This window comes from Panicum virgatum, chromosome 4N, assembly GCF_016808335.1.
Source record: "Panicum virgatum strain AP13 chromosome 4N, P.virgatum_v5, whole genome shotgun sequence".
NCBI classification, from domain to species: domain Eukaryota; kingdom Viridiplantae; phylum Streptophyta; class Magnoliopsida; order Poales; family Poaceae; genus Panicum; species Panicum virgatum.
In genome coordinates this window covers 19,171,119-19,198,979 of record NC_053148.1, presented here as the reverse complement: position 1 = coordinate 19,198,979, position 27,861 = coordinate 19,171,119, and the positions used below count along the sequence as shown (strand labels likewise).

Genomic DNA, 27,861 nt, shown 5'->3' with positions numbered 1-27,861 from the left:
AATGGAATATTGGAAGTCGACATTTCTATTTTCATTATTAAAAGTATGTTATTCATTTCTATTTTGAATATCATATTTACAAAAAAATGCTAATAAAAGTATCATACTGTAGACGGTGTGGATGCTATAAACACTTATATTTTCATCAAAACTAGTAGTAACATCGAAGGAGTAAGGTCCAGAGACTATTAAACGCAGGAACATAAGTGAAGTTTTGTAGGATCTAATTCTTTTCTGAATAAGAGAAAATACAATGAGAGTGATTATATTAAATGAACTATTATGTTGGGAATTGAAATAAAAAATCAGCTCGGATTCACGTACTCTGTATATAAGGTTATCATAGATAATAATAAAAAAAGATAATCAATTTCCTCAAGAATTAATTCTATGATGTGGTATACTCCCTTCATCCCAAATTATTAGTTATTTTGACTTTTCTAGATTTATAGACTTTACTATGCATCTACATATGTATTATATCTAGGTGCATAGCAAAGTCTATGAAACTAGAAAAATCAAAACGGCAAATAATTTAGGATCACTACTACAAAAACGTTGATTTGTCCCGGTTGGGAAACCGCTGTTGTCCCGGTTTCCCAACCGGGAACGCCTGTCCGGGACAAAAGGGGGTGTCCTTTTGTCCCGGGTGTGGCAACCGGGACAAAAAAGGACCTTTTGTCCCGGTTGGTAACACCAACCGGGACAAAAGGTGCAGCCAGCGCCCACGTGGCTGGCGCACCCTTTTGTCCCGGTTGGTAACACCAACCGGGACAAAATGTCTCTTTTTTTTCATGTTTTTCTTTTCTCAATTTTTTTTCTATTTCAATTATACTTTTGCATTTCAATTAAACTTATGTATTGGAATTCAGTGTGTATGATCTCCACTAATATATACATATATATATAGTTACTTATATAATATTTGTCATAGATAGTTTTCATATATAAATTAATTCACTTATATATATATATGTATACACATATCTATACATGTGAATTCCTTTACATATGAAAATATCTAGGACCAATATTATATAAATATATATATATACACATATATATATTATTGGAGTGCTTATATATATAATACATACATACTCCATCATATTTGCATAGGTATATTCGTTCTTAATTACATAGTAGAATTCGCCTTTTGGATTTAATACATACATACTCATAAATAGAAATTTAATACATAGACACATATATATTTACATAGTTATATTCGTTCTTAATTACATATATACGCGTATATTGTCATATTTGCTGTGATTGTCAATATTAGATATTCCATCATAGTAGAATTCGCCTTTTGGATCGAGGACTTGCTCAACAATAAATCCGGAGAATTGTTCTTGAATCGCCATAATCTTTTCCTCCGGTATGAGTTTATCGCGCATCTCCCCGACCTATGGAAAAAGGGGATAATTAATTTCGACTAATTAAAATACGAGTTCAAATATTAACAAATTTTTTTACTTACTTCCTCCTCCCAATCTGTCCAGCCCTTTGGAGGACCTACCAGACCATGGATGTTCTCGCATACATAGTATGCGCACAATACAGTGCCTGGTTTCTGCCTCATACACTTTAAGAGAGAAGAAATTATCAGGTATTTACATGAATATATAATAAAACTAATGAATCATGCAACGAATCATCCAAGTGCGTACCGGAAAATCTGTCTTGATCTTCAATTCCTTGTCAAATTTGCCTGGATGATTCGTTTGGCTTCATACGTTGTGGCAGGCAATTCATTGTCCTTAGAAAGCATTTTTTTAACAAGTTTGAGTAATTCACCAAATCCCTTGTCGGATACACCATTTGTCGCATTCCATTGCAGCAACTCCAAGGTGGTGCCAAGTTTCTTAAATCCATTTTGACAATCTGGGTACAACAACTTATGGTGGTCCTCTAACAACTTCTGGAACTTCAACCTCTCCGTTTCACTCTCACAGTCTGCCTGCACATTGTGCAATGCCTGCCCCAGATCGTCGCTGGGATCATTTTCTGCTACATCTACTTCGGGCTCTTCCATGAGAATATCGTCATCGAATGCACCGATTCCAGCATTCCCGGGAAAGTGGTCGTCAAAATCTTCTTCATTGTCTTCCATGGTAACCCCCTGTTCTCCGTGCTTCGTCCAACATACTTCTTCATGAAACCATTTGCGAAAATGTGGCTGTGTAGGATTCTTGAAGATGAGTAATCCTTGTTATTGTTGCAATGAACACACGGGCAGCACATAAAACCATTCTGCTTGTTTGCCTCAGTCACAGACAAAAAATAATGCAGGCCATCAATGAATTCTTTCGAACGTCGGTCAGCATTGTACATCCATTGCCGGTCCATCTGCATTTTAAATAAATCGATTTGAATTCTTTACACGTATCGAATAAATAAAATATATCAAACCCTCCAGCTGCTGAAGCCATATTTTACTGAAAAATACCTTTATTTTCCACAAAATTATAAATTCTTACCATTACAATGCAAAAATTATTTACTATTACAATTACAATGATCAGATTAATAACTCTTGCAAATAACAATGAAATCATATAAAAAAGACGAAATGTATCATTAATCCTCAAGAAATCTCTAATTAATTGAAAGAAATCTCTATAACTTCTAATTACTTTGACACCCTTCAGTTCCAGGAGTACACTCTTTTCAATATCCAGAAACCCTCTAGAAGAAAAATAAACCTTTATTTCCGAAAATGTATATGTCAGTAACCTCAACCCTGCGGTGATGACACTGCCTTTCGGGGGGACACGATGCGGTACAAGGATGTCACCAATCGGCTAGTCGCAGCACCAACATTTACGATTAATAGGCACAGCACTTGGCACAGGCAGCATGCTCGTTGATATGCTCTCAGTACAACAACGGGCATGCTGACTGCGTCAAATGCTGTCTTCTTATCAATCGGAAGTGCTGGTGATGCGACCAACCGATTTGCGACGTCCTTATAGCGCATCGTGTATCCCTGAAAGGTAGTGCCGTCACCGTTGGATGGAGATTAACGACGTATACTTGTTTCGAAATAAAGATTTTTTTAGCTTCTAGATGGTTTCAATGTGAGCCTGATTAAATACATCACTAGAGTGTCAAAATAATCCATTCATAATACAAAAAATTCTATAATATACTCATTTCATTAATTCATTCATGAATAAAAAAATCAACTATCCACAATATGGTCATATATACAAGTACATCACATGAAGTATCTACAACTCATTCTAAAAATTTCTACTATCCATATACTCATCTAAATCTAAAAGAAAATTACACCTACATATGCAATCTAGCTAGCTAAATGTCCAAGAAATGAGCTAGCTACACATTTTCTCTATTTCTAAAGTATGAAATGAGCTATACAAGTCAAGGAAGAAGAGAAAAACAAGCCCCAAACCTTTAGAGCAGATGGATGGACGGGGAATCAAAGATCTTCACAAATGTGGTGAAGAAATGAGCAAGAACTCTTCTATCCCGAGCCAAGAACAGCAAGAAAAACAAGTGAGCTGAATGGCTCGGGCGGGGGGAGAGGGAAGGGGATAAGGGGCCCAAGGCCTTTTGTCCCGGTTGGAGGCACCAACCGGGACAAAAGGGGGGACTTTTGTCCCGGTTGGTGGTTCCAACCGGGACAAAAGGCTACGCGGGCCTTTTGTCCCGGTTGGTGTCTCCAACCGGGACAAAAGGCCCCGTCCCCCCGCTGACCCGGCTAGCCGTTGGACCCGGGACAAAAGCCACCTATTGTCCCGGGCCCAAAGGCTGCCGGGACAAATGGCCAAGAACAAAGGCCTGTTTTGTAGTAGTGGATGGTGGAAGTACTAAACATGTCTTCTGAATTGGCCTAAGCATCTTAGTTAAACTCGTATGTGGAAATGTGACTCCCGCCAGCCCCCAGAGATATGACTGTAGATGCCTTGAAAAACATGACAAAGAGGCACATATAGAAATGACTGATGAGACGACCCTGAGAACTAGCCGGTAAGATGTTGAGGAAGTAGTTTTCACGGCTTGCACACATATATATAGACCTGTTAAACCAATCTTGCTTTGCCTTTGGTCAACCGTCGGTCAACCATATCAAAATGAGCAATTAGTACTTCCTCCGATAACAAACCGAGTTCGTTTACCTAAATTGCAATCTTTCTCTTAATAATTTCATCTAAAGTGCATTTCGAAATGAGATACTGGGTATAATTCAATGATATTAAGATGTAATTAAGGGCCGGTAAGACCTAAATGAATGACGTAAAGTTGCCTAAAGGTACAAAAATCACTACTACAAAAAAGATTTGTAGGAATCCTCCATTTTTTGCAGGGGTGTGTCAAAAGGTAACCCATTCTTACAAAGAGAGCGGAGCTACTATAGCAATTGACCCGCCTCAGAAAATGTGTTTTTAAAAGCGGATGAAGACGTCACTCGTCCCTGGAAATAACCTCTAGGAGTGGTCTGCCCCTAAAAATGATTTTCAAGAGGGTGATGCCATGACCTGCCTCTGCAAATGGTCTCACAGAAAAATTAGTAACTTTTCATATGATCTTGGATGAATAAAAATTTAAACAAAAATTATAGAGGTTGATAAGATTTAAAATTTTGTAGTTGAAATTTTTTTCATTCAAGGTCATTTAATAGTCCTAATATTATATGTTTTCTAGTTTCAAAATCTACAAGTTTTATTTCTTTTCAAACAACCTCGTGTGTAGAGTAGTTCCATATCAAAATTGTAGTGGTAAGATAAAAAAATGTATAGTTTATACATTAATATTTAAGATAGTTTAGAATCACAAGATCATTTACTAGTTGGGCGACTATATAGTATCTTATACAACTAAAGTTATATTTTCAAATTTTCACATACTTAACCTTTATATACTCTAACATATATTTGGCATATCTTTTATATCTATAGTTCGCAATAACCGTACTGTAGAAATTTTTTTATTTGTTCTACTATAATTAAAATTTTAAATAAATTTTTAGAACTAAAAAAATTTTAGGGGTGGATGATGGACCCGCCCTTGGAAATGGATTTATATGGTCGGGTGATGGCGCCACCGGACCCTACAAATCGATTTCAAAATTAATATAAAATAATAGTATATCTTATAAAGTCACAAATGACTTTGTAGTGTGGTCAAGAGTAGGTGTGTGCAAGGCTTGAGGTAAATAGTTCGAATCCCGGTTTGCGCAAGTGCGCATAACATTTTAAAAAAATTATACCATGGTAGTAGAGGGGTTTATGGTGGTGGCCGGTTAACTAGTATATCTTTTTCTATTTTTTGTTATTTTCAAGATATTTTCTATTTTTTTATTTTTAGGGACGGGTGAAGGGTTCACCGTCTCTACAAATCGATTTTTAGTTGCGAGAATTAGGAGCGGGTGCCGCACCTGCCCATGAAAATATGTTTTTTACCCACCCCTAAAAATCCTTCCATAATAGTTATTGTTTCATGAAGTAAAAAAAAGTTAAAATGTAGAACCACTAAATTTCAAGGCTAACTTTGATTTTGTCTATTGTAACTAAATTTTAAACCAGTGCAGACCCGAAGATACAAAGAAATAAAAACCTCCGGATTTTGCAAAACAGGCTATGTATGGCTGGTGGCATTGGCGTCTCGGGAAGAACTGCCTTCCAATACTCCATTGGCGAAATGTTCTCAGCCGCCACATCTGTAAAGCTGCCCTTTCCTGCTAAAACAATCTGCAACCTTCATACAATTCATATTTTGCAAAACAACATTATGGCACACAAAGCGCTACTAATGCATAGTACTCACCAGGACGAGTAAGACGAGCGGTAGTACAATGGAATCTATGCTAGGCATTGCGTTGGTTTGATCCATAACTCATCACGGAGGTTTCCTATTTATAAGCCCAAGCAAGGGTCAATTACAAGATTAGCGTCCGAACATATTTTGTAGATCTAGATGCCTGTCGTATTCTATACAAAATTGCCACTATTGATGGTGCTAATCTGCTGTCAGATAGTTGTTGTACTTGTTGGAATTGATCTTGGCTTTAGTCAAAGAGGGCATAGTCCTGAGAGTACTAATAGCCCATAAGAATTGGGCCATGTTGGACCAAACCTAGCCCATGATCAGTGGGCCCATCCAACAGCTAAGTGAGCCAGGTCCCAGGCCATCACGAGCTATAATCCTCTCCGATCATAGCAGCTCGCGAGTGGCACTGAAGGCCTCCGCCGTCTACGATCCGCCTATGCGCGCCTGCAGCAGAGCAAACACGGGTCGTCAGCGCCCCCCTAAGGGGATCTACTGTTCTTCATGTAAGTAATTAGATTCTAAATATTGCAGTTCATAGGTGTTCATGTATTTAGACTAACTGATCCTAAGTTTAAGTCATGTTGTAAATCCAACGGTACTTACAGATAATACTAAACAAAGGAGGTGTCCAAAGATGACACGTCGCCACGAGTGATGCACTGTCATTCATCTATTGCAATGCTACAGCATTTGTAGCATCTTTGGTGATCATAACATTACTTCAGAGCAAGCTGATTGCTGTTGGTGCCATGAAGCGGCACATATTGCAAACAGCCATGACTCTGGATCTCTTTAGTCTTATGGGGGCCTATGCTGCCGGAAGCAGCAGAAAGTTCTCAACATCCGTGTATGTTTTTGTCTTGGTGCTCCTTGTTCTCACCTATGTTGTACTTCATGTTCTGCTATCTGTGGCTCTCAAGACACGACTGGAGAATAATGGATAATGAAGATGAAGGGAGTGATTTGGAGAAGCGGCGCAAGTTTCTGATGTTGCTTGCAATTCCATCACATATCAAGCTGGTATAAGCCCACCAGGCGGCTTCTGGAGCGACAATAATGGCCACTGAGCAGGTGATCCAGTGTTCCGTGATGAGTTCCCACGCCGCTACAGAGTTTTCTTCTACTTCAATGCAACAGCTTTCGTGTCGTCCTTGGTTGTGATTATGCTGCTTGTTAGTAAAAGGCTATGTAGCAAGGGTCTTGAGGGCTATGCACTTCACGCTTGTGTTTTGATTGATCTGATCAGCCTCATGGGTGCTTTTGCTGCCGGAAGCTGCAGGAAAGTTTCGACATCTGTGTACGTCATCCTTGTCGTTGTTGCAGTGTCTGTTTATGTCATGATTCTGGTTGTGGTTTTGACATTTGCAAAAGACAAGGTGAACAATATCCTGGAAAAGATGTACACCTTTGGGCTTTCCGAGCGCCAACATCCATCCATGAATCACAAAAGAAGCATCCAATTTAAAAAGAGAACTGAGCAAAAAAGGCGCAAAGATTTGATGCTGATCGGGACTCTTGCAGTCACTGTCACATACCAAGCTGGGCTGCTCCCACCAGGCGGATTTTGGCCTGATGACCAGGTAGGCCGCCATTTTGCTGGTGACCCAATCCTTCATGATACCCATCCAACACGGTTTAAAGTATTCTTCTATTGTAATGCGACGGCATTCATGGCATCTATGGTCATGGTCATCCTACTGTTGAACAACACAATAAGCAAGTACAAGAGATCTCTTCTTGCTATGAAGACAGCAATGGTATTGGACTTGCTTGGTCTGCTTGGAGCATATGCTGCAGGCAGCTGCAGAAAGTTAAAGACATCTGCATACATTTTTACACTCTTCATTGCCATGTTCATTTACATTGTAATACATGTGTTGCTGTCATTTGATGAGGTGGCTTTGTTAGTTAGAAAGAAGGGAGAGAGTGGATGCCTTGCCTGAAAAATATGTGGGCACTTATTGAAACTGATCCTTCAAACCTTCACCCATCTGCTGGGCGACTGGGAGAGGCACCTCCAGCTGTGTAGTTGTACTCTTGATGTAGCATTTATTAAATTGATGTGCCTGATATATACAAATTAAAAAGTTTGGATCTCTGTTTTTTCAATTTTTATAGAGTCGTGGTGCAGCATTATTCCTTCATCCATGTGTTTCTTTACATTTGCACAAATCTGCACTGCGAGGTGTGAATGTACTCCCTCCATCCCAAAATAATTGCACATCTAGAGTTTAAAATTTGTCCCACAAAAGAGTGATACTTTGACCCAACTACTACAAAAGACAAGAGTTTCCGGAGACTTCTTACAAAAAAGACAAGACATTAGGTAGATCCTTCTCATAAAAGACAAGGGGTATTTTGGTAATTTCACACCATGCATTGGTTTGCGTGTCTACTCTTAGAATTGCATTTATTTTGGGACGGAGGGAGTAGTTCTTTCTCAGTAAAGAATCTGCCCAGACAAAATTGTTAAATGCGTGCCGGATTAGAGGCCTAGGGTAATGTAATGTGGAGGATGCAAATTGGCAGTAGCCCACCTATTGGGTTGGGCAAAACAACCTGCACAGACAACTTATTAATTGGCAGTAGCCCACCTATTGGGTTGGGCAAAACAACCTGCCCAGACAACTTATTGTTAAAGCTAGTCATAATGTAATGTAGAGAAATTGATGTAGTACCCCATTGAGGTTTGATAAACTGGCCTGGGCAGTTAATAAATATGGTTATATGTGTGCTAATCTGTTAGGATCTAGATTTTCCTGACCTATCTGCAGGAGGTCCTGAAGCAAGCAGATGCATCAATAGGACAAACAGTTTTTGTTTACATTGGTCAAATATGACCAACTTTTGACAATGATTATATGAATACCAATTAAAGGGCAATGCTTAGATCAATGCTAATTGAAGTTAATGTGTACTTGGATAACTTCCATACTTACTGTCATTGAAGGCAGGACTGTGTAACTCTTTTTTTACAGTTCAACACAATACACCTAAATTTTAATTCATCGTGTTACATGCTGTATGTAATTTGAAAGCAGATTATTGTACTTTAAGATAAGATTGGCACTAAAGAATAAATAGGACGTGTTGTTGGTTGTGGGACTTCGAATCCAAGTGGTAGATGGTAAAAAAAAGTTGTGAAAAAAATTAAAGCCAACCAGTTACAATGGCAATAGCTTGGTGTCATTAGTTGTTAATTTCTCACATTCTTGTTTTCTAAGATATTTTAATCAAACTGTAGTTGTTAAAATCAATTCTCTTCAAAATATACAACAGAATAAAACAAATAACTAGTGACAAGGGACATTTGTCATGTGGACAGGAGACGAGGAATGAACCTATGGTGTGGTAGGGCTTAGGGCCTTCGGTGCCCTTTTAAGGCCTAATGTCCTGGCAATTGTGGTCGTTTTGTAATTAGAGTGTGGCACGAATGTAACAGTTGTTTGTGGGGCACATTTGCTACCCTTAATGAAATTACTAGTAGTTCTCTTGCGTGCGCAAGAGAAAAATAATATAAAGGAAGAAATGACAACAAAAGGAAAAGAGCTTGGTATCTTACAGACACTTGATAAGCTGCATTCAAATCAAGCCCTTATTATTTTTCCCTACTGTGATGAAATAGATATTGATCTGAGAATCTAATGCAGATCAGTAGTAATTATTTGCAAGGATAACTGAAGGATTACTGTCAGTGTCAGGTAATACCGTAATAGATTTGATATATCGTACTACAATATAAGCCCAAGGCACACATGCTAGATTTTTACTTATGTACTTTATTCAACTTCAAGAGATACTTTCAATGTTTTCAACAAAGGTGGGCACCGGACTGACAAGAACTCTTCCTTTCTTGGTGGCTAAACCAAAGTTGTTATCATTTTTAAATTTTGCATTGGATTTTACGACATTGGTTTTTTCTACACACCTGTCTAACTATACATACAAGGACCAGAATCTTGGCATATACTGAGATTGTTGCAGTCCTATAAATAGAGTAAATGTCTTCTGTGCTAACTACTTAGAGATTTTCTTTGGTTTGTTGAGCTTATGGTCATGGAGGTTGAACTGCAGCCTGGAAACGATCATGCGGTTGAAAGCACCACGGGTCAGAAAGAACCACAGCAACAAGGTGCCCAAATCCCAAGCACTCGTGACGAAGCAGAGCTTGTGTGGAAGCTGCGGAAGTACTTGATCCTACTGGCAATCCTTTCTGCAACTATCACCTACCAGGCAGGGCTCGCCCCACCAGGCGGCCTCTGGCTTGACAACCAGCATGGCCACCATGCCAGTGACATTGTCCTGCAATCAACATACCCAAAGAGGTATAATGTATTCTTCTACTGCAACTCAACTGCATTCATGGCGTCACTCATTGTTCTGATCTTGCTTCTAGTAAGGGAGCTCAGCCGCAATGCAATTTGGCTCCGGTCGCTGCATTTTGCAATGTTGCTCAACCTGCTGGGGCTTATGGGAGCCTATGCTGCAGGCAGCTGCAGGCAAATCAGAACATCCTTGTATACTTGGGTGTTGCTTGTTGGCATATTCACATACATTGCACTTCATGTTGTGTTCTTCCAGCATCTAGCATCTGAATGGCTTCGACAAAATTTGATGGATGTTCAGAGATCATGGAAGGAATATCTGGCGCACATGTTCGGCAAAAATAAGAGCACAACAGAGGAGCCAGCTGCTTCTGTCAAAGAAAAAAAGGATGAACTGGAGCAGAAACGCAGCTTGTTGCTGGTTCTTGCCACATTGTCAACGACAGTGACCTATGCTGCAGGGCTAAACCCACCAGGTGGGTTCTGGCCTGACAGCAGTGCTAGCCACCTCGCTGGTGATCCGGCGCTCAGAGACTACTACCCCCGTCGCTTTAAGGCATTCATGGCATGCAATGACACTGCTTTTGCTGGATCCCTTGTCATTATCGTCATGCTTCTCAGCAACACAGCAGTTGATCATGCTGTCGAATCGAATGCACTGCGATTGTGTGTTCTGATCAGCCTATTCGGCCTTATGGGTGCTTATGCTGCAGGGAGCTGCAGGGAAGTCCATACATCTATATATGTGTCCATCCTTGTTGGTGCAGTCCTACTGTACCTAATCATCCAGTGGATTGCACCTATTGTGCCCAGGCCAGAGTTTGTCAGCAAGTGCATAAAATGGACAAAAGCAGAAAAACATAAGCTGATTCTGAAGTTAAAATCTTTCCTTACAGATAATACAAGCACAACCAGCGAGCAGGAGATGCCATTAGCATTAGATCAACAGCAGCCATCCGATCATGATATAACAAGCACTGTCGGTGATGTTAAGGATGATACCAGAAAGTTGCGCACATACCTTCTACTGCTTGGCATCCTAGCGGCCACCATTACATACCAAGCTGGGTTAAATCCACCCGGAGGGTTTTGGTTAGACAATGAGGATGGCCATCTTGCTGGAGACCCAATATTGGAGGCCATCAGTCCGAAGCGGTACAAGACATTCTTCTACTGCAATGCCACTGCATTTGTGTCATCTTTGGTCATAATCACCCTACTCCAGAGCAACTTGATCACTGTTGGTGCCTTGAAACGATATGTGCTTCAAACAGCCATGATCTTTGACCTGTTTGGTATGATGGGAGCATATGCCGCTGGCAGCAGCCGGACTTTGTCCACATCTTTGTATGTGATAATCCTGGTCATTCTTACCTTCTCTTATGTTATAATTCACATTCTGCTGTTTGTGTGCAAAGGAAACTCTGACGAATCAGCGCAGCAAATGGATGATAACCCCGAACTGAAAGATTTGGAGAAGCGGCGCAAGTTTCTAGTGTTGCTTGCGGTTCTGGCAGCATCATGCACTTATCAGGCTGGCATAAACCCACCAGGTGGTTTCTGGACTGACAACAACGATGGTCACCGTGCAGGTTATCCAATGTTCCACGATGAGTTTCCGCACCGTTACTTGGTATTTTTCTACTTCAACTCCACTGCATTTATGTCTTCCTTGGCTGTGATCATGTTGCTTGTTAGCAAAAGGTTGTGCCAAAGGGGAATCAGTGGCTACTTGCTGCGTGGGTGCATGCTACTTGATCTGGCCAGTCTCATGGGTGCTTTTGCGGCTGGAAGCTGCCGGAAAGTATCAACATCAGTGTATGCTATTCTAGTTGTTTCAATTGTATTTGCCTATGCCATGGCTCAAGTTCTGGTGCTAACCTTTGCAAAAGATAAAGTGAGTTACTTCTTCGAGTGGGTGCTCTGTGCCACTCCTTTCAAGAGTCTGCATCCATCCGAGAATTGCAAGCGAAGCATCATGGTCAGACGGAAACCTGAGCATAAATGGCGAAAAGATCTAATTCTGATTGGAACCCTCGCAGTGAGCGTCACATACCAAGCTGGGCTGCTCCCACCAGGAGGACTTTGGCCTGATGACCGGGACGGGCATTTCATCGGCGACCCAATCCTCCATGATACTGATCCACCACGGTACAAGGCATTCTTCTACTGCAACGCCACAGCATTCATGGCATCGGTGGTCATAGTCATCCTGCTGCTGAATAGCACGATAAGCAAGTACAGGAGATCTCTCCTTCCCATGAAAACAGCAATGGTGCTGGACCTGCTTGCTCTTCTTGGGGCGTATGCTGCAGGCAGCTGCAGGAAACTGAAGACTTCTATATACGTTTTCGCACTAGTCATTGCTGTTTTTATGTATATCATCATTCACATCTTGCTTTCCTTCGATAAAATGGCACGGCTGGTGAAGAAGACTGGAGAACAGTGGATTCCATGTCTGAAGAAGATGTGGGCACTCATCGAAACTGAACCTCCAAATCATCATCCATCTTCTGAGGAGCCATGAGAATTGTCTCTGACTGTGCATTTGAATTTTAAACAAGATTCGCCTTTCCTATTTTTGTTAAGTTTTTTAAAGGATGCTTGTGCCAAGGTTGAGGTGTTGTAAACTTGTAACCTTTTCATAGACCATTAGTTATAAGATAAATTCGGCAGACTGCAACATGGTGCTTTGCTACTTAGCCCATTGCCCAGTTCATGTAATTCAGTAATTCTAGAGACTGCTGCAGATGTGAAATTTCTCACGGTCTGAGTCTGTGGTTGCTTTATCTTGCTGGTTGTACATTTTCTTTGGCCGCGTATCTTCTTTTTCTTAATCGCCACTTTTCCCCACCTATGGGCATGTTTTGAATGAACAATTGTAGATACTAATTACTACAGTGTTAAATATAAGGATGAGAATTTTCCAGAAGAACAATGTTTTGAGTATAAGAACTAGTATACAAACTAAACTAGAATCCGACCAGGTCACCCTTGCATAAGATCAAATTCAACCAGGGCTCCCTGTCAGCTGTTGTTCATCCATTTTCTAATAAACAGAATCCACAATACAAATAACATGACACAAGGGTAGAACAATTCACCAAAATTTCCTAAAACTAGAACCAATCCTACATCAACGAATCTGATCAACAACGAATAAAGTTGACCAATAAGAATAATAGCACTCTATGAATAAGCAAGAATTAGAGAACGCGAACTCAAAGTACGGCTACGCAAAGTGTTTTTTTTTATAAACCTGCTACTCAAAGTGTTAAACTTTCGCTCTCCTACTGCCTCTTCAGTGCTGCTTCCAATGGATTCTTAAACCATGCAGGATGGCAATTCGAAAACTTATACAGAATCGACAGTCCTTGTTTCCTGCTTTTCTCCATCTGTAATAACCTTGGACTTCAGCAAATGAGAATTTGGCCGCAAATTTAAGGAATTTCTCCTACCACTGGTACCTGACCCTTTCATCCCTAGGTAAGTATACACTGACATCCCAGCGAGGGCAATGATAGCTCCGCAGAGGCTGGTGAATCCAGGATCAGAGTTAAATACCAGATAACCAGAGAGCATAATAACAATTGTCTTGAATTGACCTAGCACAACATGAGCGAGAGCCGAAGTTGCACTGCATCATCCAAAAGACAGTAAGAGTTATGTTCATTTCCACAAATTTTGCAAACTTGATATCCACAGAAGAGAATGGCCGACCATAACATTTTAGAATACCTACCCGCAAAAAAAAAATATTATAGAATACCCTTTCCAGTACCCAAATATGTGAAATATTTCATTTTCAAGAGAAAATAAAAGGATTGCACAGACAAAAACTTTTGCACAACTGCCCTATTTTACCTAATAGATATGATTTTTCTTGTCAGTTAAAATTCTGTAGGTCTTGTGAGCATAAAGTTAAAGAATACAAATCATTTTCATGCAAGGTCATAATAGATAAATTTCGTCACATTATTGTAGGAAAGATCCTATCCTAATAATACTATTCTACACCTTAGGTGTAGCGTTTATTCTACACCCAGCGGTTAAATTACTGACCGAACTGACTAGAAATTATAACCGAGTTACTGAATTAATGAATCACATTCTGTAAAATGGTGCTCAGTAATCGCGCACAGCAGTTATTACTAAAAATTTGTTCAGTAATTAGTTGGGTAGCTACATCTAGGGTGCAGAATAGCACATGACATTTTCATTTTTGTGGCATTTTCGTTTTTCAAGGACGGTCCAATTTGAATCATTTCATTACTACAATGCTAAAATCAGTACTAAAGTCAATATCACAAGAATTTTTTTCTCTATGTTGGGAAAGAAAGGAGCTTCATACATGAAAATATTTCCATGTCTATGCATTTGAACTGCAAACAGGACTATATATACATTTAGAAAGAAACGGTTTTTCTTGAAGACAATAGATATCTGCAAACAGGACTATCTATATGTAATTTAAGCACACAAGCATTAAGCTAGTAACAAGCTTTCATAGAAATGTCACTCTCCATGAAACATGAAATTATGTAATATAAAGTTTATGATGACTCACCCAAGTGCCAAAGCACCAGACCACTGAAGAAGAAAACCAAACAAAGCAGATATAATAATTGCACTGCTGTTCTTAAAATCCCAATTGAAAGACAAAAGACCTGGAGGATCCAGCAATGGCATCAAAACAATAAAGAAAAATATGGTAATTGGGGTCGTCTTCCACATTAACCTGATCAGATAATAAGAAAATTAGGAGAAAACATAGGAAATGTGAGCTGTCTCAGAAGAGAGAAAATAAAAGCTTACGCAAGAGCTGTCCAATTTCCAATCTGTTGTAAATTTGACCACAGGATTTTGTTCACAGCGCTAGGAATAATCCAAGCTAGTGCTACACAAGCACCAAAAAAATTGAACTCCAAATCAGTAACAGTTGCAATAGCCACACCAAATGAGACAACAACCAGCGTGACAACCTACAATCCAAAAAAAGGTACATCTTTCTTGAATTGATGAATATTGCAATCAATTTAAAATGTTGTGTTAACAATTAAATCAACTGAAGACTGGGACAGTTTAGAAGCATGAAGTTCCTAACATATTTACCTTTTGAAGAGAAACTTTTTTCCGGAAAAGAATAAATTCTGCTACAACTATTGTTGGAGTTACAGCTATCTTAGCCATCTGATAGAAACCAACACTGAAGACAAAGAACAATGAGTACATTGTTACACAATCTTATATAGCAAAACTTTAAGGAAGGACACTTTTTATCCATTAAACAAATACCTAACTGTTCATCTCACCTATTATGCTTTAAGCTGATATTGGCAAGCCCAGTGGAGAAAGACATGACAGCACCCAAAGCAAATAATGAGGAGAAAGGAGTGGATTTCGAAGGAGGAGCAATTGGCAGCAAGTATAATGCCTTGAGGACAGCCATTAGAGCCCAAGCAAAGAGGTAATGAATTAACGACAGTGCAACTGGGAAATTAAATCCAACAGTGCCCATCACCTGCAAGAAAAGATATACAACTAATAAAAAATGTAAATAGAACAGACAGCGAGAGGTTTAAAATGATTGGAAGGATAGCCATACCATTTTGTTTGCCATGATGATCCCAACGGCAACTACAAAGTTGAACGTCAGCGCAATGATAGGGCCACAAAACCTCTGCTGCTGGCGCTTGGCCCCTTCCGAAGTATGGAAGTCATTATACAGTGAGCCCCTCAGTTCCTCTAGTGCCCTACCTATATGTATGAGTGAGAATGTGAAGAAGACTTAAGGCGGAAGCTTTTTTCAATCAGACAATTATAAATATCACCATTAAACACCATCCATAACATCTTTAAAACAGCAATCTTGAAACCCGGAATGTAATTATGAGAGCTAGGTCAATGGAAAAATACTCCCTCACTTTCACAATACTTAGCCATAGGCACAAGAATAAAAGAGGGCAACGAAAGGACAATCCTACCCTCAGTTAATCCTCACTGAAGTGTGCATTTTTTTAAGTAGGGACAGGATTGGAAAATAAGGGTAAAAGTTGCCTTGGAGTTGTAGAACAAGTATTTTGGAATGGTGGAAGAAGCTAAAACTACAACTACTGTGAAACAGAGGGAGTAGATATTTAGTCATAAAGTCAAGCCTAGCACACACTTAATGACATTGAGCTTGAGCATATTCAACGGCATCAATAACTATATTTGTTACCAAAAATTACTTGCTTCTGTAACTAGTACCACTTGAACATTCTCACGATTCAAATAATAGCCAAACCAATTGTTCCATAAAACTATAGCAAGCTTAACTCATATCCTGAAGTGGCCAAAGAAGTGCCAAAACAGCTATCATGTGCGATCAAACTTTCAAAAATCTTCACTCGAACAGGGAGATCATTATGTATAATCAAACTAAGTGAACATGCCATGGAGCATATCAAGAATCAATTGTATAAGCAGGCCTTTAAAATACGGAGGCGGACACCTGGCACCCACTGGAAACAGAATCATCACGCCTTGGGAAAGGGAACACGAGAGACGAACATCTCGGGACCAAGGAAGCAACAAAACCAGGATTTGCCAACTCCTGAGCAACGCTGAGGACAAAAGGATATCAAGTGGACTTCAGCCTTCCAACTCCTTGTGCTCTCGGGTTGATTTACCCATTAACAAATAAAATGCAACCAGCCAATCACAAGATGGTAATTTTTTCCTGAAAGAAGAAGCGACAGAACTGATCCCCAAACCCTGATGCCCAGTGAGCAGGGGAAAAGTGTTAGGAATAAATTGGTGTGATCTCTATCCACCGGGTCTCTATTCGTTGGTGTCCCTTCATGGAATCATGGCACCCCTTCCTCTTGTATATATATGTACAGACTCCTAAGATCAATACAAGGATTGATTCCACTCTCGCATTTTGTGTCTCTCAATTACATCTAAGCACTACTAGTCTAAACAAAAAGTACAAACAATCTAAGTTATAATGTGGCTCATACCATGGAGCACCTGCTCAAATGAAGCAGTTCAGGCTCTCTCTTCCTCACGCGCGCACACACCATTCCACCAGCGAAGCACTGAAAGCCGGGATCTTTACAAGAAGTAAAAGAAAGAAGAGAAAGTGAATCAGGAAACCACATCGCCGCAGCATCTCCAAGGACAACCCACTTCGTACAAATCCATGCCATAGGTGCTCCCTCATGACGGGCACGAGAACGAGAAATGGGTGCGGACCGGGGGGGGAGTTCGTTGTCCTGACCTGCCTCGCCGGCGTCGCTGTCCTTGCGCTTGATGAAGCGCCGGCCGCCGCCGGGGAGGATGGAATCCCAGACGCCCATTGCCGCCGCATCAGCCGGATCCCCCCTGTGGAGCACGGGGCGGTCCTTGGGCCGGGCCGCCGGTTACTCAGAGCTCGAGCTCGAGCTCGAACTCCTCACTCCTCAGCAGATGGCGACGGCCGACGGGTGTGGAGATGGGGATTATTGCGGTCCCATGCGAGGGGTTCTTATTTTACTGGGCGTGGAGATGGGGATTATTGCGGTCCATGCGAGGGGTTCTTATTTTACTGGGCTATTGACAGCTAAACCCCTTGAAGCGTCTTTAACAGTAGCTACAAGACTAATTAATATAGTATACCACAACGGATAACCTCTGCAGCACATCAGTCAAAAACAATATAGTAAAATTTTCCTAATGTGATTTCTGAGAGCAATTAGCCTAATGCCAGTTGTTGATTACTTTGTTTTGTGTAATTCATGAAAAGAACAAAATGTACGCCCATTATGGTATTGTTTATCAGTAAGCATTATGGCCTAGTGGTGTCAGTAAGCATTTGGATTTTTTTTTACTTTTCATTAGCACCAGTTAAAGTGGTTTAGGTAAGCATTTGGATTTTTAACCCGGGTCACATCCGATGTTTCAATTAGAGAGACTAATCATTATTATATTTGTAACACTCTGTTCGCTTGGCTGTGGCTGGTGTTTGATGTTGATTTTTTATGAGAGAAAAGTACTGCTGGCTTGCTGTTAGCTAGTGGCTGGTGCTGATTTGGTATAAAGCTATGCGCAGCGGCGTTCGCTACCCAGTCCTCTGCGACAGCGAAAAATTGCCCGCAACGGGGTACGGGAAGAGACCCGCTACCCTAGTGGAAGACTCTTCTTCCTCTATTTTCAGCGGGATGGAGGAGGCCCGCTACCGGGCCACAGAGGCAGTGGGCCCATCGCTGTAGGCCGCTCTAGCGCCAGTTCGCACCCGTCGCCGGTCGCTCGCGCCCGTCCGCCGCCGCGCCACGCCACGCCGGAGGCCACCGTCTGCCATCGCGCCTCGATGGAGAGCCGTCCGCTGCGCCGCCCTCCTCCGCACCGGGTCTCTGTCGGGCCATGGCTCCGCTGCCGCCAGTTCCCCTAGCCTCCCCTGCTCGCCGGCGCCTGGATCTGACCCGCGGAACTCTTGCTCCGGCCACCTGCTCGCCGGAGAGGGAACAACAGGAGGGACTCCTCGATGCGCCGCTACCTCAGCGTCACCGCGAGGTGGGGGTGCTCCATTCCTCTTGCGCCGGCGGTCGCGGTGCGTGGTGGCGGCCGCCGTGGAGCCACACTACGGGTCCGCCATGGCCGCCGAGGGAGGCAGGAGATAGAAAGGAGGAGGATCCGGAAGAGGAGGCACGGCGAGGGAGGCCGGAGCTTGAGGCCCGCGCGCCATAGTCGTTGTTCCCCTCACTAGCGAGGAGGAGGCGCGGCGAGGGAGGCCGGAGCTCGAGGCCCGCCCGCCATGGTCGCCGTCCCCTCACCAGCGAGGAGGAGGCACGGCGAGGGAGGCCGGAGCTCGAGGCCTCCGTCTTCGCAGCCGCCACGGGCGGGTCTCCTGCTTGTCGCCGCGCCATGGCAGTCGCCGCGCGCAGATCCGGGAGGGAGAAGGCAAGCCGTCCGCGCCACTGTCACGCGCCGCCGGCCTCCTGTGCTCCACCGCGAGGAGCCGCGGCCACCCCTACTCCATCGCCGACCCCCTGCTCCCCTGCGAATCCGGCCGTCGCCGCCATGAGAGAGGGGTGGATTTCGCCGGGGGCGGAGACCGCCGCCGCTAGGACTGCCGCCGGCCCCTGCAAAGGGCCCGCCGTAAAAGGGCCGCCGCGCCCTTGCCCCTTGGAGGAGCAGAACCGCAGAGGGCTGCCGCCGCACCCTTGGAGGAGCCGAGCTGCAGAGGGCCGTCGTCGCACCCCGGGGATGAGCAGAGGGTAGCCGCCACGCCGGTGGCCGGAGAGAGAGAGAGGGCGGAGGTGGCCGGTGGCTGGAGAGAGGGGGGCGGAGGGCTAGAGGGAGCTCGGGGAGAGAGAGACACGGAGGGGGAAGCAGGTGTATTTGGAGGATGACATGTGGGCCCAGTTGGGGGTAGTTGATATAGAGGATACATATAGAAGATGGATGGATACAGCAAAACTGGAGATAGAGGAGAAAATTTTGATGACTAGGATGTAATATTCCTTTTAGAGGATGTATTTAGAGTACGACGAATGCGGATAGCCTAAGAGAAAAGCACTGCTAATTGATTGGCTGACAGGCCAAGCGAACATAGTAACAGCACACACAAATATCCATGAGCAAAACAGAACCAGCATCCAAGATTACAGACGATGGCTGCCCAACTTCTATCGATATTTCTTTGACGTCTGCCATTATCTGACCTAATTGACATCTGCTATCATCTGACCTAATTGACATGGTATGAAATTGAAGACAAGACGATAGGTGACACCCAACAGGTTTAGGCTTCCGTCTTCTGTTCTTCCACTTCACTGTTGGAGGTAGGGATGTAAATGATACAGATATTTTCATTTGGAAGAGTTTTATCCATCCGTATTCAATTCCTGATGCAGTCAGCCAAACACGTTGAACAACTTCTTATTTTCATAAAGTTGGTGGAGTGCAGCTGAAAAATCATAAAATTAGTAAAGTGGAGCTGTTTTTTGGAGTTGGAGTGTTGCAAACACAACCTAAAGAGTACTTTAGGCTGTGTTTAGTTCGCGAAATTTTTTGGGTTTGGATACTGTAGCACTTTTATTGTTATTTGGTAATTAATGTCCAATCATAGACTAATTAGGTTTAAAAAATCTGTCTCGTCATTTACTGTTGAACTATGTAATTAATTATTTTTTCAACTGCATTTAATACTCCATGCATGTGTTAGAAGATTCGATGTGACGGGTACTGTAGGAAAATTTTTTGAAACTAAAGAGGACCTTAGTAATCAGCTCCACAGGATCGACGGATTTTCTTAAAAAATAGAATCGGTAGGATTTTGGCACACCGACCTGCCGAGTCTACGGGCCTGCTCTATCTCCCTTTGTTCCTGATCTGTGCAGGGGTTCTCTGCCTTCTACAGAAGGCGGAGGAGGAAGGCCGACTTCATGGTGTCAAAATCTATCACAATGCTCTAAATGTTTCTCTCGTTGTTTGTCGATAACTTGTTGATCTTGTTTCGTGCAAGCGGGGGAGATGCACAGCAGGGCGGATCTACACAGGGGGCTAGAGGGGATTAATCCTACCTCCTCAAGATTCATGAACACCCCCTAAGCCCCTTTCCATTTTTAGGATGAAATAATGAAGAGAAAGAGGAGAGAAAGAAGAAGAGAGTGGTCATGAGCCATCTCTAAATGTTCAGGCTAGATTCGCCACTTACACGGTATCCTAAATATCTATGAGGAGAGTTCAGAACAGAGCCATAATGTTCAGTGAAAATACGAGAGAAGAATGTAGACAGCAAGTATGACATGTGTTAACCGTCGATAAAGATCGTTTTTGAGTGTCAATATTGTCGACATAAATAGATGAACTTGTATTTTTTACACTCATGATGCTAATAAATCTCCGAATTCCACATGTCTTTGTAGACATTTATTAGTGCAAATTTTTAGCTAAAATGAAGGGTAATCATACCCTTTGATCCAAGCAGTAAAATCTCATCCAATCACATGCTACCACGCAAGCATCACATGGATTGGAAGGCCCACAACCACAGCAAACCGACTTACCTCTCGTGCAATCAACTACCAGAGGCATCAGGACCCACCAGTCAGTGCCCCCACAAAAGATGAAATCGGTTGGGGGCATGCCTAGGTCGGCCGTGTGATTTTCTTTTTCCGATAATCAATTATCAATTTCAAAAAACATTTAACTTTGGAAAATTTATAATAAATCAACCGGATCTTTGAAAATTATGAAACCAGTTCTAAAATCATGATCTACCCATTAGAGTAGAATTTGTTGTGAGTTGGATCTTATTTGAGAAGTTTTATGCACCTTTGCACTTTGGTCCCTATATTTTTACATAATTACAATTAGGTCCTTATGAGGAGGAGTTGACCGATGTCCCGAACGACCTGAAGGTTCAGGAGGACTACCCTGACATCCAGGAGATCCAGGAGGATGCCACGGACGACTAGAAGCCCCCGCACCACCACTTATCCTTTATGAGGGGGGATCCGATCCAAGCTAGCTACGCGTGGTACCAAGCCTGCAGGAGGATAGAGATCAGTGTAGGGGGAGGTCCAGTATTAGCGTGAAGGGGTACTAGTCTTTACGAACCACGATACAACAGGGAGAGGCACAGCCCGGGGCGACCTCTCGCGGGAGGACGCACCCAAACCCAAGAAAGCAGGATGGTGGTTGTAGCCGTTAGTTTCGTGACAGTAGACCAGTGCCTCTGAGTTAGTCGGTTGATCCCCAGCTAGCCTCGAGGCGAGTGGATCCACGTGTACAACCCATGTAGGGTGAAAACTATACATATAGCCGTGTACTCAGTCATGTACAACTCTTTATTAGGTTTCACTAACTAGAGTAGGGTTACTCGATTTCTACCTCCCGCTAGTCTATTTTCCTGCTTGGATAGCAGTTGAGGTGTGAGGAGTGGGAGTTCTCGCACCTCCTTGGTGGGTTATGTTTAGCTGAAGGTGTGAGTAGACTGAGAGTCCAGGGTGCCGGAACGGCCCGGGTCTGGAAGTTCGGTTGATATATTCGTTGTTTGCGCATAGGAAAAACCCCAGCTTTATCCTTGGCTACTATTCTTGATACCGTTTTATATCCACTTAAAGCTGCGTACAGATAGTGACGTGAACCTATTCTGTCCTTTGGGGATAGCTTGGTAAATGTAGTATTCGACTTGAAGACGAAGCCCAACGACGATGAAGGAAACTAAGGATGGTTCATGCTACGCTTAAGTCTTGCCTGTGGAGGAGAGGTGTTCGTGAAGGATGGCCCAGAAACTTAGCTACCACTTTATGCTTTCTGACTATTTTTCTTTAGCCCAAGGGGCTTGTACTTCAGAAACTTGTATAACAGTCTTCGGGATTATGTAATAATTAAACCTTTGTAATGACTTTATCGAGAAGTATGTTTGTGATATGTAATTGAAATGAGTTCTGTATGTGATAGCTACTGATCCAATGACTATCACGAAGATACAAGGGGTCTGGTTGTCCTTTCGGAAACTCGGTTTGTTTCACTCTTAAGATAAAAAATATTCCTTTTGTTATCTTGAAAGAGGGTTATCTTAACTAAAGACAACTTAATCAAAAGAAATTGGAATGGTAGTCCAAAATTTACCTTTTTGCAATCATAATGAAACAATACAACACCTTCTCTTTGATTGTCACCTTGCTAGATGAGTCTGGCAAATTATAAATATTACTCTACAGATCAAAAGACCTAATAGCATGGGTCATATTATGTAGCAATGGCAAAGTTTCAAAGATGCTAAAACTAAGCACAAAATCTTAGTGGGATTAGTAGCCATATTTTGGTCTATCTAGCTTTGTCGCAATGATATTATTTTTAACAAGAAACCTATAACATCTTTTATGCCGTCAATATTCAGTGGAACATACTGGTTCAAATTCTAGAAGCTATTGCAAAAGAAGGTATCTAGAGACCCTGCTACCCTGTGAAAGTGGTGGCGATGGAGGTCTACGCAAAGAATGGTCGACAATTTCTTTTTCGATTATGTGAATGATATGAGTTATCATATAAGCTAGAGCAATTTAATTTTATAATTTTCCAAATATATCATACTACTGATGATGTAACAATGGACAATGGCCATATGCATTGGAATGCATAATGCAAAATATCGGATCTTTATCCGTTTTCTAGAAAAGGGTGCATTCCTACAAAATACAATCATTTAGTTTAATGTATGATTATACTCAAATGACAGTGTACATTACTTAGGGTTTCACAAAGCGCTCGTATATACCACCTTCACTTCTAAATATATCGGGATATACTTGTCTTGTCATATGTTTTTTATGATTAAGATTGTCGTGTACAAGTAAAACAAAATAAGTACAAACTGAATAACACATCTAGAGCCTTTCTCCCTGCCTTACCCTGGAGATGTTGCTTTCGTTTGCAAAAGGCCGTTTTTTTCTCTTCAAGTTGAAACGGTTTTGCATTTTGCAACCCTGTTTTTTGGCTTTTGAAGCATAGCTTGCGGGCTTGTACCTTCATACAAGGAGGAGGTGGCTTTTGAAAAAGCTCATTTTGTAAACAGTAACTGTCTGTTTTTGGGCTTAATCTTTTCGTGAGTACAAGCCCAAACAGTAAGGCCTTTTTGGTCCTTTTTTTCCCATGCCAGTCGTCTTCAGACAGCCAGGGCACGCCATAGCTGTCACTGTCGAACCATATCGCTTCCTCAGGCTGTCACAAAGGGAAATCAACGAAAGGCACGCCCATGGCGCGCCACGTGTCACCGCCCACGCACGTGGGCCCACATGTCGGTGGCCTGGCGCCGGTTAACTCGTCCCCTTCCCGGTTAATCTCGCCCCGCCAATAATCGCCACCATGGCTGGCCCACCCGCACTAATCACCCCTCAAATCCACCACCCATCCCATCGGATCCCCGACAGCGCGAGAGGCGCAGGGCAGGCGACGCTGCCCCGGCCGCCCGCCGCCGCCGCCGCCACCGCAGCAGCAGCGGCACCGGCATTTCCTCGAGCACATGGCGCTCGTGCCCCGCGGCGGCGCGGGCGCGGGAAAGGACAAGGACGAGGCCGCCCTCGGCCTGCCGTGGTCGGAGATGTTCCGCTCCGCCTCGCTGCGCCGGCCGAAGCAGGAGCCCGACGCCGCGCCGGCGAAGAAGCCGCCGCCTCCAGCGCTGAAGCCGGCCCTGAAGGAGGGAAAGCCCAAGGCGGCTGCTGCTGCGGCTGCGGCGGCGGGGGGCGACATCGGGGGGCTGTCGCTGGAGCCCGACGCGCGCCTGGCGCTCTACATCGCCATGGCGCACGCGGGGCTCGCCACGGCGCTGCTCGTGCTCTACGGCCTCTACATGCTGCTCGCCGACTTCCTCCGCCCGCTGCAGTGGGCGCTGCTCTGCTCCGTCCCGCTGCGGGAGACGCAGCGCGCGCTCGTCGCCTTCTGGGAGCCCCCGCTCCGGGGCGGGCTCAGCGCCGCCGTGCTTGCGCTCCCGCTCGCCGCGCTCCGCTCCTCCGGCGCCACGCTCGCCGACGCGCGCGCTGCGCTCCTGCGCCGCCCGCTCCCGCACTCCCCCGCGTTCCCGCGCCTCCTCCGCTGGCTCGTCTCCTCCTTCTTCTTCCTCGTCCTCTTCGAGCGCCTCGGCCCCGGCGCCGCGCTGCTCCTCCTTGCGCTCGCGCTCGCCTTCTTCGCCGCGACCCCCAAGCTCACCCGCGCCGCCTCCTCGCGCATCTCCGGTCGCCGCCCCTCCTCGCGCGGCCTCCTCTTGACTGGAGGCATCCTGCGCCACCTCAAGACGCTCGTCGCTGTTGGCCTCATGCTCGGCATGATCGCCGGGTTCATAACCGGCAGCATCTTCTTCTCCTACAAGATTGGGCTCGAGGGCAAGGACACCGTCATGTCCCTCAAGTCCCATGTTGAGAAGGGCAACTACTCTGAGAAGATTGGGCTCAAGAAGTGGCTGGACGACAATGATATCCCCGGCTTGATCGATCAGTACTCCGCCAAGATTTATGACACAGTCTGGGAGCAGGTGGACCAATTGGCAGTGCAGTACAACCTTACTGATTTCACCAGCGGATTCCGACATTTCTTGATCAGCCAATCAGTCGACCCAAAGAGCAAGGCGCTCATCAGTTCCAGACCGCACCCATACTCAATGAAGCTGCAATCAATTGCTGCACGTGTGAAGAAAAGGGAGTGGGTGGAGATTTATAGGGAGCTGGATTCGTTCTTTAGGGAGCTGTTGATCACAAGGGAGGATTTGGTGATCAAGGCCAAGGAGCTGGCTTTGCAGGGAACAGAGATCGCAAAGAGGCTGTTATCGAGTAGCACATCCGTGCTCGGTGGTAGTGCTAATTTGATGTTATCCATCGCTCTCCACATTGTCTCAGGTGCGGCTGAGGTGGTCAATTTTTTATCGCAGCTGATGGTCTTCTTGTGGGTGTTGTATTACCTCATTACAGTAGACGGGGGTGGAGCTACAGAGCAGATCATTGATCTTTTACCAGTGTCAAAACAAGTAAAGGATCGGTGTGTTGAGGTCATAGACCATGCCATTAGTAGTGTCTTGTTGGCCACTGCCAAGATTGCCATATTCCAAGGAGGCCTGACATGGCTCTTGTTCAAGTTCTTCAAGGTGCACTTTGTGTACACATCAACTGTGCTTGGCTTCATCAGTGCACTTGTGCCAATACTTCCATTTTGGCTGTCTTCAATATTCGCTGCAGGGCAGCTGCTCATGGAAGGGAGATATGTTCTTGCACTAGTGGTAACTGTGATACATCTCACACTGATGGATTATGGAACGACTACCATTCTGGAGGATATACCTGGATACAATGGATATCTCACAGGCCTCAGCATAATTGGTGGCATGACTCTGTTTCCAAATGCTCTGGAGGTACTAATTTTGTTGCGTACTACTCATTTTGCCATAAAAAGTGCTTTTTATGAAAAGTTAAATTTTGTATGATTTATCTTGCATATTATGTTTCGAAAGCTATTAGAAGCTACATCATCTGTTTAGAACCAAAGATATCTTTTCCCAAGATGCAATTAGAACCTTTTTTTTGTTACGAGATACAATCCCTTCTGCAACTCTTTTTCTTTTCTTTTTGAGATACAATAGAAAGCTTCTTTTGTGTTCTACATAGTAGTGTATTTTCTCCATCCCTTTTTTGTGATCTAGGTAGTTGTGCTCTAGGAAAAGAAAATCATTTTCTCCACATATTTTTCTGCACATTGCATTTCTACATACTTACCTGCACTGAAGTACTGAACTACAAGTATATTCTTCTGGGCTACAAAAAGATTGGCAACAATGTTGTCATGTTGAACAATTTTCCCTAGGTTATGTGTCATACAGCATCTTGCTGTGTAATTGTGTAAATAATTTGTGTTTGTGAAAGTCAGAAGATGAAACAGCTATTTATAAATAGGAAGTAGAGAATTCTTTTCTGGGGTTGTTTGTTCACTAAATTGCTTCAAACACCATCTTGTTTCTTTGGAGCTGGAGCATAGCAGTAATCCTCACATAGTGATATGGAGCTTTTTCTTAACCTCAAATTGGGCTGATGATTTTGTTTTGGTTGCTGTTCTGCAGGGAGCGATATTAGGTCCCCTTATAATGACAGTTGTGATAGCATTGAAGAACTTGTACACAGAGTTTGTGCTTGCTGATGCAGAGGAGACCAGCAGCTAGCATCAGATCCATGGCTAAATTGCTTGTATTTTGAGAGAAATACATGTGTAGGATTTTTTACCTGCTATATTTACATGATGGTTTTGCTCTTGTATCATGCCAGAGTATATGCACAGCTATTGCAGCAGTTGTGATCGTTTCCTCTCAGTGGCTGTATTTAATATCTATGGGATGCTCCATAGATTTGGTTTTGATGTCCGCAGAGTGCTGAATGACCTATTCACCTATTTGTCCAGTTGAATCTGAAGTTGTGCAGTATTTTATTTTATTTTATTTTATTTTATTTTATTTTATTTTATTGACATATTGGTTCGTATATAGCTTACATGGATTCAACTATTCAAACTTTCAGTACAAGTGATACTATGATAGGAGGTTTTCTGCTGTGCTTCCTTAAAGGATCTGATACATACGGTTTGGAAGAGATAGCAGGACCAGCTCGTCAGGCAGAGACCCAGGTACCCTGCACTTGAACTGCAAAAGGCAACTGTCAAGGCTTCAGAGTTCAGACAGCTAAACCAGGTCAGCTTTCACACTTTCTGCACCTACCCGTGGCTTTTCCATTCAGTTCTTTGCGTGGCACCCTAATTCTGCGAGTCCTGAGAGTAATTCTGAATGTTGACTTGTTCCTATGGGTTGATTTATCATATGTTCTGTACTAATGTTAACTTGCGAGCCAGAAAGCTTTGTGACTTTACTTATGATATGAACCTGTTCCTGACCTTGAGTGATCTAGAATTCTGGAAGTTGACTTCGTTTCGGGTTACACACAAAATTTTTGGGTGGATAAAAGTTGCCGTTCCTTTAGAAGGAAAAAATTGGGAATTGTAATTAAGTTCTTTTCGAACGTTTCTTCATTAGGATTTTTTAGTAGTACCTGGTCAGTTTTCTAGACCATATCGTCATCTGAAAAGCCCATATCAAGGCACCTTGTGTGACTTGCACATCTGAAGTCTTTGCTCTAGAATCTAGATGGGAGAGGCTATACTGGACTGGATTGTCCAAATTACTCCCTGTCCAAGTTACTCCCCTCAAGAATGGTCAAAGTTCAGATAACCCCCT

The 27,861-nt window shown here is 43.2% G+C and overlaps 4 protein-coding genes across 7 annotated transcripts; 3 read left to right on the top strand and 1 right to left on the bottom strand.

Annotated features, from left to right (window-relative positions):
• The first annotated feature begins 6,808 nt into the window (after positions 1 to 6,808).
• On the top strand, positions 6,809 to 7,935 carry LOC120670780. The gene has a single exon (XM_039950925.1). It carries the CDS (start codon positions 6,966 to 6,968, stop codon positions 7,743 to 7,745), a length of 780 nt encoding a protein of 259 aa, XP_039806859.1. The 5' UTR covers positions 6,809 to 6,965; the 3' UTR covers positions 7,746 to 7,935.
• Positions 7,936 to 9,858: 1,923 nt separating this feature from the next.
• LOC120669213 lies at positions 9,859 to 12,834 on the top strand. The gene has a single exon (XM_039949002.1). It carries the CDS (start codon positions 9,859 to 9,861, stop codon positions 12,652 to 12,654), a length of 2,796 nt encoding a protein of 931 aa, XP_039804936.1. The 3' UTR covers positions 12,655 to 12,834.
• A 266-nt stretch (positions 12,835 to 13,100) lies between these two features.
• On the bottom strand, positions 13,101 to 18,124 carry LOC120670414 (nucleotide-sugar uncharacterized transporter 2-like). 3 transcript variants are annotated; one of them, XM_039950502.1, is made up of 8 exons: positions 17,392 to 18,112; positions 17,132 to 17,223; positions 15,733 to 15,884; positions 15,440 to 15,648; positions 15,240 to 15,333; positions 14,943 to 15,109; positions 14,695 to 14,865; positions 13,101 to 13,764 (listed from the first exon to the last, which is right to left on the bottom strand). In XM_039950502.1, the coding sequence occupies exons 3-8, from the start codon at positions 15,745 to 15,747 to the stop codon at positions 13,482 to 13,484; spliced, it is 939 nt and encodes a 312-aa protein (XP_039806436.1). In that variant the 5' UTR covers positions 15,748 to 15,884; positions 17,132 to 17,223; positions 17,392 to 18,112; the 3' UTR covers positions 13,101 to 13,481. The 3 variants fall into 3 exon arrangements, with proteins under 3 accessions (XP_039806436.1, XP_039806433.1, XP_039806437.1); XM_039950499.1 differs by lacking the exon at positions 17,132 to 17,223 and having other exon boundaries at positions 17,392 to 18,124; XM_039950503.1 differs by lacking the exons at positions 17,132 to 17,223; positions 17,392 to 18,112 and adding an exon at positions 16,707 to 17,084.
• Positions 18,125 to 23,950: 5,826 nt separating this feature from the next.
• On the top strand, positions 23,951 to 27,067 carry LOC120669886. 2 transcript variants are annotated; one of them, XR_005672853.1, is made up of 3 exons: positions 23,995 to 25,734; positions 25,826 to 25,998; positions 26,701 to 27,067. XR_005672853.1 is itself a non-coding variant. In XM_039949771.1 (2 exons), exons 1-2 carry the CDS (start codon positions 24,124 to 24,126, stop codon positions 26,797 to 26,799), a joined length of 1,974 nt encoding a protein of 657 aa, XP_039805705.1. In that variant the 5' UTR covers positions 23,951 to 24,123; the 3' UTR covers positions 26,800 to 27,067. The 2 variants fall into 2 exon arrangements, 1 of the variants encoding a protein (XP_039805705.1); XM_039949771.1 differs by having other exon boundaries at positions 23,951 to 25,998.
• The last annotated feature ends 794 nt before the right edge of the window (positions 27,068 to 27,861 follow it).

Bases quoted from the DNA above. Each gene is read 5' to 3' on its own strand.
- LOC120670780 (XM_039950925.1), top strand. From the start codon at position 6,966: ATGCTGCTTGTTAGTAAAAGGCTATGTAGCAAGGGTCTTGAGGGCTAT.
- LOC120669213 (XM_039949002.1), top strand. From the start codon at position 9,859: ATGGAGGTTGAACTGCAGCCTGGAAACGATCATGCGGTTGAAAGCACC.
- LOC120670414 (XM_039950499.1), bottom strand. From the start codon at position 17,470: ATGGGCGTCTGGGATTCCATCCTCCCCGGCGGCGGCCGGCGCTTCATC. The intron at 15,885-17,391 runs GTCAGGACAACG...TCATACATATAG, and splicing joins CAGCGACGCCGGCGAGGCAG to GTAGGGCACTAGAGGAACTG. The intron at 15,334-15,439 runs GTGAGATGAACA...CTTTGTCTTCAG, and splicing joins ATCAGCTTAAAGCATAATAG to TGTTGGTTTCTATCAGATGG.
- LOC120669886 (XM_039949771.1), top strand. From the start codon at position 24,124: ATGGCGCTCGTGCCCCGCGGCGGCGCGGGCGCGGGAAAGGACAAGGAC. The intron at 25,999-26,700 runs GTACTAATTTTG...GCTGTTCTGCAG, and splicing joins TGTTTCCAAATGCTCTGGAG to GGAGCGATATTAGGTCCCCT.